The following is a 10,697-nucleotide window of genomic DNA, read 5'->3' on the forward strand; positions in this document are numbered from 1 at the left end:
CTGTGCCTACGTGCGACCCACTCGCGGCTGTGCTCGCTGCTCTCGCCGCCCAGGCTGGAGTTAGAGCTTAGATCTCTGCTAACCAGCTCACAGGCGCGGATGCTGGCAACAGTCATCCAACTCCTTGGGAATTGGAGGCGTGATGTTCTGTCTCTGGGCGGCAGATCCCCGCCGCGGGTACTTTGGCCCTCGGTCTTACTGGAGTTTATTTACCCACAAAAGCAGAGCGGAAGGCTAAGCACGAACTCCCGCCGCTGTCCCCCACTCTAGTTACTGCTTAGAAAGGACTCCCTAGCACCAGCCCGCTCACCGATCTTCCTCCTTTTTGCCCGGATCGACGCGAAAGTTGCACAGACAGGCCTGGGGCGGGATAAAAACGCGCAGCTCCAGCTGCGCGGCTTTCCAGAGCGGCGCTCGGCGGCTGAACCAGTCCGAGGCCGCTTGCTCTCTCTTCCTGAAGCCTCGCACAAGGCGAAGGTCTGCCTACGAAAGCTCCAGGCTTTCTGATCCAAAAACCTTTGTGCGCACCCGAGTGTCACAATGTGACACAGGTTTCCAGAGTTTTATTTTCAGTTCAGAGTCTTGAGCTGTTAGAGTACGAAACTCTGTGCTACTGGAGTTGCTCAAAAGCCAGGGCGTAGGTTGAGTCTGCCTCTCCCAGAGTCTTTTGAGAAAGATTAAGAATAAATTGGACCTGGAACTTAAGGGATCTTTGTTACTGGGGTGAAAGGGAAGGCAAGGATCTTTATTTGACGACAGAAGTATCCACACGGGACACCTGTGCGCTGTAATTCTAAGTATAGTGGAAAAGAAGGCTTCGATGGGCGATATTAGTCTAGCTTGGCTCTCGTTCTAGGCTTAAATGACGTTGGTCCGCGCGCGCGAGGAGTGTGTGTGTGTGTGTGTGTGTGTGTGTGTGTGTGTGTTCCTAGGAGAATAGAAATCGTACTCCTGCTGACTCGGTACGACCCAGCCTTTCTCTTCCACCTTCCACACGCCCCACCACCTCCACCACCACCAAGACCTATTGGGAAGAGAAAGTAGACTCCCTCCCATACAAGTCCTCCAAGCCGCTGTAGTCCACCAGACCGCCCCGCTGCCCCGCTTCTCAGCCTAGGAGACAGATGGGGGGCGGGGCCCATCCGAGTCGGGCGGTGGAGGCCGGGTACAGAAGAGGAGAGGGGGGTGAGAACTAAGAGAATCTGGATCGCTGTGCTGGGGGTAGGGGTACCAAAGGAAGGATTGAGAAGACTGGGAGCCCGAGGGAAGACGAGGGGGGTGTAGTTCTGCACCAATCGGTGGCTTCGGTCTGGGAGGTTGCTAGCGGTATCCACGTAAATCAAAGGGCGCAGAGCCAATGGGAGGGGGTGGAGGGGGCGGGGCCCAGGCGCGTGCCGCTGCGAGCGGGCTCTGCCAAGAGAGCGGGAGAGAGCTTGAGAGCGCGGGGAGAGGGGGGAGCGCCCAGCGAGTCAGAGAGTGAGCTAGAGCGAGAGGAGGGAGAGGAGGAGAAAGAGCGAGGGCGGGCGGGCGGGAGGCAGCGCGGTAGCAGCAGTAATAGCAGGAGCAGCAACAGAAGGCGTCGGAGCGGGCGTCGGAGCTGCCCGCTAGGGGAGAGAGAGAGAGAGAGAAAGAGAGAGAGAGAAAGAGAGAGACAGAGAGACACTGAGAGAGAGAGTGTGTGTGGGAGAAGCGGGCAAGCGAGGAGAGAGAGAGAGAGCCCAAGGCAGAAAAGTAACTGTCAAATGCGCGGCTCCTTTAACCAGAGCGCCCAGTCCGGCTCCGAGAGTCATGGCGACCGCAGCGTCTAACCACTACAGCCTGCTCACCTCCAGCGCCTCCATCGTGCACGCCGAGCCGCCTGGCGGCATGCAGCAGGGCGCAGGGGGCTACCGCGAGGCGCAGAGCCTGGTGCAGGGCGACTACGGCGCGCTGCAGAGCAACGGGCACCCGCTCAGCCACGCTCACCAGTGGATCACCGCGCTGTCCCACGGCGGCGGCGGCGGGGGCGGCGGCGGCGGTGGAGGAGGCGGGGGAGGCGGCGGGGGAGGCGGCGACGGCTCCCCGTGGTCCACCAGCCCCCTAGGCCAGCCGGACATCAAGCCCTCGGTGGTGGTACAGCAGGGTGGCCGAGGCGACGAGCTGCACGGGCCAGGAGCGCTGCAGCAGCAGCACCAACAGCAACAGCAGCAGCAGCAACAGCAACAGCAGCAGCAGCAACAACAGCAGCAGCAACAACAACAACGACCGCCACATCTGGTGCACCACGCTGCCAACCACCATCCCGGGCCCGGGGCATGGCGGAGTGCGGCGGCTGCAGCTCACCTCCCTCCCTCCATGGGAGCTTCCAACGGCGGTTTGCTCTATTCGCAGCCCAGCTTCACGGTGAACGGCATGCTGGGCGCAGGAGGGCAGCCGGCTGGGCTGCACCACCACGGCCTGAGGGACGCCCACGATGAGCCACATCATGCAGACCATCACCCGCATCCTCATTCTCATCCGCACCAGCAACCGCCCCCGCCACCTCCCCCACAAGGCCCACCGGGCCACCCAGGCGCGCACCACGACCCGCACTCGGACGAGGACACGCCGACCTCAGACGACCTGGAGCAGTTCGCCAAGCAATTCAAACAGAGGAGGATCAAACTAGGATTTACTCAAGCAGACGTGGGGCTGGCGCTTGGCACCCTGTACGGCAACGTGTTCTCGCAGACCACCATCTGCAGGTTTGAGGCCCTGCAGCTGAGCTTCAAGAACATGTGCAAGCTGAAGCCTTTGTTGAACAAGTGGTTGGAAGAGGCAGACTCATCCTCCGGCAGCCCCACCAGCATAGACAAGATCGCAGCGCAAGGGCGCAAACGGAAAAAGCGGACCTCCATCGAGGTGAGCGTCAAGGGGGCTCTGGAGAGCCATTTCCTCAAATGCCCTAAGCCCTCGGCCCAGGAGATCACCTCCCTCGCGGACAGCTTACAGCTGGAGAAGGAGGTGGTGAGAGTTTGGTTTTGTAACAGGAGACAGAAAGAGAAAAGGATGACCCCTCCCGGAGGGACTCTGCCGGGCGCCGAGGATGTGTATGGGGGGAGTAGGGACACGCCACCACACCACGGGGTGCAGACGCCCGTCCAGTGAACTCAAGCGGGGGAGGGGCAGAGCTTGGGGCTCCAAGTCTTTCCTGGGACCTCTGTTCCCCCTCTAACTTCTGATTGTTTTCTTTTTCTTTTTCTTTTTTAATTATTATTTTCCCGGTCCCTTAAAAAAAGAAGAAAAATAGAGAAATTAAGGAGAAAGGAAAGTAAAACACTGGACTATCCTATAACAGGTAGCAGGTGTAATAATGGGTTTTGACCTTTGCAGGCGAGTACCCAGGCAATGAAGTAGAATGTCTCCTAATGCGAATGAAGTGTGTGTGTGTGTGTGTGTGTGTGTGTGTGTGTGTGTGTGTGTGTGTGTGTGTGAGAGAGAGAGAGAGAGAGAGAGAGAGAGAGAGAGAGAGAGAGAAAGTCCTGGCAAAACTAAATAAATTACCAAAAAGAAAAAAAACCACCAAACCCTACAAAACATAAAACTGCAGCTTCCCAATGCTCAAAGTTGACACGTGCTGCTCTGTTTATTTAATATGGATCCCCATCAGGAAAGAGGGAAAATACACTTTTTAAAATATAGGCAAAATTTAACCACACGAATTTGCACTGCAAGAAAATTGAAGTTTACATTAACAAGTTCAACATTTTTTTTCTCTTCATACCCACTGTTAATTTTGAAGGTGTCCTTTGGGTTCTGTTTTGTTTTGCCTTATCCAGTGGAGAGGACAGAAGCTAGCTCCTGGCTACCCTCCATTCCCAGTGTTCTGATGCCCCTTGTTCTTATTGCTTGTAAACTTTGTTTTCTTCAAATCCCCCAGATCTGATGTAACACTTATTGGCTCTTTTCACCAAAGCTAAATGATTGGCTTCATACAAAAATAAATAAACGCTTGCATTCAGGAAATGTGTATGGTTTGCCCCCTTTATGCAAGGCAGGAATACTGCTGAAAATATAAATGTAAGTTTTGAGCATAGGTTTTTGTAAACCACAAAGTAAACTTCATCTTCAGGCAGTATTTCTGGGTAGGAGAGAAAAAGAAAAATCGATAGTGAGTGATCAGTCACTTCATTTTTTCAGGCAGAGCTGTTTTGAAAGAACTAAAAAAAAAAAAAAAAAAAAAAAAAAATGTGAGGTTAAATATATTGCTCGACCTGTCCAACAGAAAGAAACTGAGAACTCTGAGAACTTGGAAACACACTGTTTAGTTCTCTGCCTTTGGGTTTAGTAACTTAATTATAAGAGATTAGTTGTGATGGCAGCAGTGGTTAAACTTTGTTTAATCTTAAAAAAAAAAAAAAAAAAAAACCCAGAAACTTGAGATCGTATGCATAGACTGTGTTTCTTAACACACAAATGCATATACTATACATGCATATAAATGGGATGGATAGGTTTTGTCTCCAACAGTTCAATTGTTTATGAAGTCGTATTTTGCGTTTTACACCATCTTCCCCATAAGTTATTACAGAAAAATATCAGTTCAGATTGGACAAAGTTCTTCCCCCTGTTTCATTAAAAAAGACAAATGAAGGTGAAGGAGACATTTTTTAAATATTTCCTTTCTCCCCTTTGTTAATAATTTTTCAGTTCATTTTTTTACCTTGTCTAAATGGGAAATGGTTTACTCCCAACACAATAGAATATTCTGGAAGGTGTAGGTAAGAAAACAAAAACAGAAAAGGCTATGACTATATTGTAATTAACACTATTAAAACTGTGATCAGTTTAAAAAATTAGTTATCAGCACAAAAGGACGCTAAAAGGGAAAACACTTTTTTATTAACCTTCAATGTTTGGGGTTTTATTTCTTTGTTAGGTATCAGATAAATGTTATTTTAATAAATTAAATTCTCACTATCATAAAATTATGGTTCAGCATCAGATTAGCACTGCACTCCATAGTTAAGGTTTAAGGAAAAATGCTTTATCCAGTATTGTCTTTTCAAACACCTGCGATTGTTTCATTTTCAATGTTTTTACAAGATAAATGGTGACTTAAAATGGGCATATTTATTTGCCTGTATTTCATTTCCCCCAATGAATGTCACAGGAGCTGCCATAGAGCTATTTCAGGTTATATCACACTGCTTGTTCCTGATGTGGCCTTCAGTGAAGCAATCCAGAGGAGGGCAAATAGCCAATGGTAAAAGGAGGAAATGAATTTGCAGATACTTATTACAAAGTAGGTAAGGTCAGAAGCTGGGCTTCCGGGGATGTGCCTACATCTTCTCTTGCTCTCTTAGGCTTACAAAAATGAAAGTTACCACTGAACCTTACCATATGTATATATGTTTAATATCTGTCTTTTGAAATGCAGAAATAGTTTAAATGTTTTTTTGTCTATTTTTCTTTTTTTTTAATGCTACCCAGGGAAATATTTTCATATCGTTTTACGTGGCCTGCCTCAATGTATATTTATTTCTTTGGAGCAAAAAGGTTCTGAAAACTGGTTTTCTGTAGCTTTAAATGAGTAGGTAGCAAGATCTATATGGGATGTCATTTTTTGTTCAGTTTCTTTAAAAAAAAAATGCTTTGTTTTGATACATTTGGTTGTGCTCGTGGGGAAAATAAAAGCGCAGAGATCCTTATATATTTATGTTAAAGTAATATTTTATTATTACATAAAACAGAAATGCACAATACCTTCATAGTTTGTTCTAATTATTGAAATATCTTTATTTTATTTTTAAAGATAGTGCCAGCTTCTAAGAGGTGAGGAAGCCCTACCTAGACCTTATACTGACTGAGCTGAGTTGTGTATAAAATACTTCCCTTCCTTTATACTTCATAAAGTTTTGGAATAAATTTTATGCAGATATTGCCAGCTTTCATGTTTATAACTTCCAGAGGCATTTCCTTGTTTTGTTTTCTTTTTTTAAATGAAAACTGTTTAGACTTTTCTTTGCAGAAACTATCATGGGGCCCAAATGTTTCCTTCACCACCTTGTAGAATTGAATCAAAGCAGTCATTGTGTTTCAGCTTCAATTTGTTTGCCATTTCCTGAACAAATGGAAAAAAAAAAACATACTTGCCTTGTAAATATATGCTGAGGTCCCTACACCTTCCCTCCAGGTTAGCTGCACCTTTGTCAATGGATTGTTAAGAAAAGCATCAGTGGAACTAGATGAAACTTAGCCTCTGCCACATGTCCTTAGATAATCTGGGACCTTCAGAAAAGTGAGGCTTAGACAGAAATTATTATTCACAATTAACAAACATCTTTCAACAACAAAAATTCTAACAATATGCCATATATATGTTTACCAACTGATGAAAAGTAGATACCACGCATTATTCCTCTTAGGTTTACAGGGAAATATAATCTTTACAAAGATTTTTACAACAGTGTATCTCTCTCATCAGTTAAACAAACAAACAGACAACAAGCTCTACATTAAAAAGAGGAGGGAAAGATTGTATTGGAGAGATCCAAGCCATGGTGCTAATAGTTTGTTCCAGAAGGTTTTAGATAAAACACTGCACTTAAAAAACAACAACAAGCAAACAAAAAGATAGTTTTTAATATTAGTGAAGTGTTCGATCAGTGTTGGATTAGTTTATATATTTGTGGGTGTATTTAAAGTCCTCCTTGGAACACTGACTTAAAATATAAATGTCCATTTAGAAAAGTAGTTTCTGGGCTTATTACATCTTATCATCTTTTCTAATTCCTAGTCAATATTACATGGGTCCCAAACAGATTCTGCCAAATGATCTTATCAATAGTCTGAACAAGAAGTGACAGAAAGAAGAAGTGTTTTGTGACCACAGACATGCTGATGGGTAAAATGTTTAAGCTAGGTATAGATTTGAGTTTTGGGTCAATATCCCTCCTCTGAAGGAGGAAAGTGAGCTGCATCTGCCCTCTGCAGGGCGTTTCGGTGGACCTTGAGAAGGCATTTTCCTTCTCAGCCATAGGCGCTATGGACATATCTGGAAACATCATATATTAAACAGACACACTATGTTTCTGACTCATGCTGGCCATTTGGATCTCAAAGCTGCTCTGGTAGCTTCTATGCCAGTCTTAGAATGTATTCCCTCTAGTTAAAAAAATGACTGCAGAACCACTTATACAAATCTGTGGGGCAATTGTTAAGATACCGACAAGCCATCTCTATCCTAAAGACAAAAATGCAGTGTTTGTGTTTGCTGAAAACATGCCATATTTTAGATTTATGATATAAATATATATATATATATGCTGGGGAAGAAATGATCATATATGAAAGATTATGTGAAGGTCATAAAGATGGAATGACCACAACTAATATTATGCTTGGTGTTTTTTTTTTTTTTTTTAAAAAAAACATTCTCAGTTCCCCTGAAGAAATGTTCTTTATGTTTCAGATAGAAGCAGTAAAACCGCCCTCCTCATCCCCCTCCCCTCCTGCTCCTACACACTGTCAAAATTTTCTGGTGAGATTGTTTTTGATGGAGGCTCTCATCCTTAAAAAAAAAAAAAAAAAAAAAAAAAAAAAAAAAAAAAAAAAAACCAATAAAACAATACAACAGCAAAGGTGGGTGGCTCTTTGCCTGTGTTGGTCCCAGCCATGCCTCTCCACTGGCCCTTCAGTTTCCTTATGGAAGCTTGTCTAGTGCTGGGGACCATGATGAAATTATCATCTTATTACTCCTCTCTTTGGTTTGTCTTTGTTGATTTTAAATCAATTCATGGAACTGTGCTCTAGATTCTATTGAATTCCTATACAAATTTAAAAACGGGACAGAGAATGGTGTTTGTAGGGAAGAGGGGGAGAAGGTTGGTTCAGTGAGGATGTCTTTGGTTCTCTTTGTATATGTCAGTGGTAAAGCAAAGGAATGATGTTTATTTCAAAAGAAAGGGGGACCTGCATCAGGAAGTACTGCGAATCTTGACAATGTGACCATTCAGTTGGGTTTTAGATAAATATTTTCTCTTTTGGGAAAGTTTACTTTTTAAAATGATACATAGTCTCCGAATGGGGTTCCAGTGGTAGCGACAGAGCACCTAGGCTTCTCACAACTATTTCCACAACTTGATTCTGAGTAGGATAAAAACAACACAAACAGAAAACAAAACAACAACAACAAAAAAAAGGTGGCAGGGTTCTCACAGATTCATGGAATCAATCGGGCCACATTCCTAGAACTTGGGCCAATGTTTTTTCAATGTCCATTTATTTAGAGACAAGAGCCGGAGTAAAGGAAATGGCTTTCAGCTGCTTCGAGGCTTTGCTTCGGTGTGGAGATAAGCAATCATAAGGTTTTCACATTGTTCTAGCATTTTGTGGGGGAGGGGAAACCATACAGTTTATCCCCTTCTCTTAAAGAGTTAATCAACTTCATTACTAGCACCTTTCCTGGACCTTAATGACACTGCTGCTTGGCTTAGCTGTTAGAGGTTATTAGAAACAATATCATATTCCATCAAAACAGTCTAGTCTCTTATTGTTCCTAGGATTCTGGTTGTTGGTAACACTAAGATGTATTTCTTTTTTCTAAAAACAAACAAAAATGTCTGCTCTGTTATTGAATACACCAGTAAAAGTGCATCTATATCTTAAAGTCCATTCTTCCCGTCTTTTTGAGTTTTTATAGCTCTTTGTCTGGAATGGGGAGGGGCAGGGGAGCTTCTATAAGTGGTTTGTACCTACAGAGCTCAGGCTCTGGAACCGACTGTAGTTGGCTACATATATCTCCCCCCCACCCCCTTAAGAATTGTGCATTGCCAGGGGGGAGGTGGGTAGGGAGTAAAGGCTCCTAGAAAAAAAATTAAAAAGAGTTCTCAAGGATTTTGGAAAGACAAGGAGTGTAAGGGCCCTTTCTGAGAAAGCTGGAGGGAAATTTGATTGTTATGAATTAACTCTCCGTGTGCCATATGCGTCAGTAAGCAACTTCATTGAAAAGTGAATTGAAACTTGACATCTTAAAAATCGGGGTCATATGTTTCCCCTCCCCACCAGCGTTTCTTCTGCTTTTGTTGTTTAAAAAGGAAGGGGGAATTAAAAAAAAAAAAACAAAAAACAAAAAAAAACTCAACTGACCAAAATACAAGGCCACAGAGTTTGGCAGCACAGGGGGAAAGAGAAAGTTACTTGTACATCTGGAACACAAATTAACCACTGTAAACCTCTGGCTTTAGGGCTCAGGCAAATCCATATGAAAAGTGTGGAAGCTCCTTCCCTCCTCCTGATAAGAAATCTCATTCTGTCAGAGGAATTTTTATGTGACCTTTTATGTTCTACAGCTTGTGATTCTGAAGAGAATTATTTGACATTAATAACTTTTGTTGATGTTGTTTCCCCTAACACATATTTCTTCAAAGTTCTTACAGTTTTCCGGGCAAGGCAGGGAAAGGGTGCTGCCTGTCAGGCGTCTACTGTGACTCAGTGGCGGCCTTAGCTGCCTCACAACTTAGGGGACCTTGGCAGCTGGCCGAAGAAAAAGATGTGTGAGCGGAGCTGGTGATTCCCTGTACTCACAGGCCTGGCTGATGCGGCAAATCTGGAGTTTTTCTAGTGTCCAAGGGCAGTGAAGCCCTGACCTCCATGGGCAGGACAGTCGTCGAGGTGGATCCCAAGTCTCTCTTCTCAAGGGAGGTCCGTAGGGGTGGGCGCCGTCTGGGACGACTGACAGATCGGCCTGCCGGAGCCTGGGCTAGGGGTTCTGCTTTGAGTCCTGATGCATGAGGTGTTTGGCTGGCTCGGGTGGGCAGAGAAAAGCAGGCGACCGAATAAGCAGATACTCTCAACAGGCAGCTTGTGACCGGGGCAGAGGTGTCTGGGGTACAGAGGTCACTGGACATTTAGAGCGAAGAGGGAATCCCCCCAACTTTCTGCCCGCCATCCTTTCGCCCTGGACTCGACAAAATCCCAGGGTACCTGCTCGTGGGAAGCAATTGTGAGAGATGGTGGCCCCAAGTAAAACTAGTCGGCCTCAACGGCTGGCAACGTGCAGGCAGGACAAACGGCTCTCTGGGAAGTTACTGGGCCGACTCCTAGATTTGTGGAGGTTGTACATCGAAGGAGAACCACCGAAAGTTGGAGAGAAAAAAAAAGTTCTAAACGTGTGCTCCCCCTGCTTTTACTGAACAAACTTTTGATAGTTTCTGGCCTCAGCGGTCAGTCTCCAGTGGAGAGGAACCTTGTCTTCTAAGCGCTAACGCGTGGAAGAAAAAGGTTCTTTAACTCCCCAAACCCGGCACTCACTTGTGAGCCTAAGTCCAAAGTCAGTTCCTCGGAGAAAAGTGTGGGAAAGAACCCCTGGGTACCCTGTGTATACCAGTCAGAGGGGAGCCTCCAGAAGCTCCCCAAGACTGGAGGCCTGACTTCAGTCTCCTGGCCCAGCCATTTCCTCTTAGGCTGGGTAGATGCTTTCCAATCCATAGCTTTTCCCAACCTTCAGAGAGCCTTTACACGTGAGAAGAAACTCTGAAAAGCCTCACAGAAGGGAGTTGGGGGTTCTTTCGCCTCTGGGAGGGGAGGCCGCTTGGGGCGCGCGGGGCACTGGGGATGGGTGGGGGCGGGGCAGGCTGGAGTACTATGGGTACCTAAAGCTGCCGGACTATAGAGGCGGGGGCTGGCTGACGATAGTGGGAAGGCGACCAACCACACTTAGCAGAGACTCTGGCTGA

The 10,697-nt window shown here is 45.8% G+C and overlaps 1 protein-coding gene across 1 annotated transcript; it reads left to right on the top strand.

Moving 5' to 3' along the window:
• Window positions 1–1,543: 1,543 nt before the first annotated feature.
• Pou3f2 (POU class 3 homeobox 2) lies at window positions 1,544–8,840 on the top strand. The gene has a single exon (XM_076924072.1). The coding sequence runs from the start codon at window positions 1,789–1,791 to the stop codon at window positions 3,124–3,126; it is 1,338 nt and encodes a 445-aa protein (XP_076780187.1). The 5' UTR covers window positions 1,544–1,788; the 3' UTR covers window positions 3,127–8,840.
• The last annotated feature ends 1,857 nt before the right edge of the window (window positions 8,841–10,697 follow it).

This window comes from Arvicanthis niloticus, chromosome 25 (genome assembly GCF_011762505.2).
Source record: "Arvicanthis niloticus isolate mArvNil1 chromosome 25, mArvNil1.pat.X, whole genome shotgun sequence".
NCBI lineage: Eukaryota > Metazoa > Chordata > Mammalia > Rodentia > Muridae > Arvicanthis > Arvicanthis niloticus.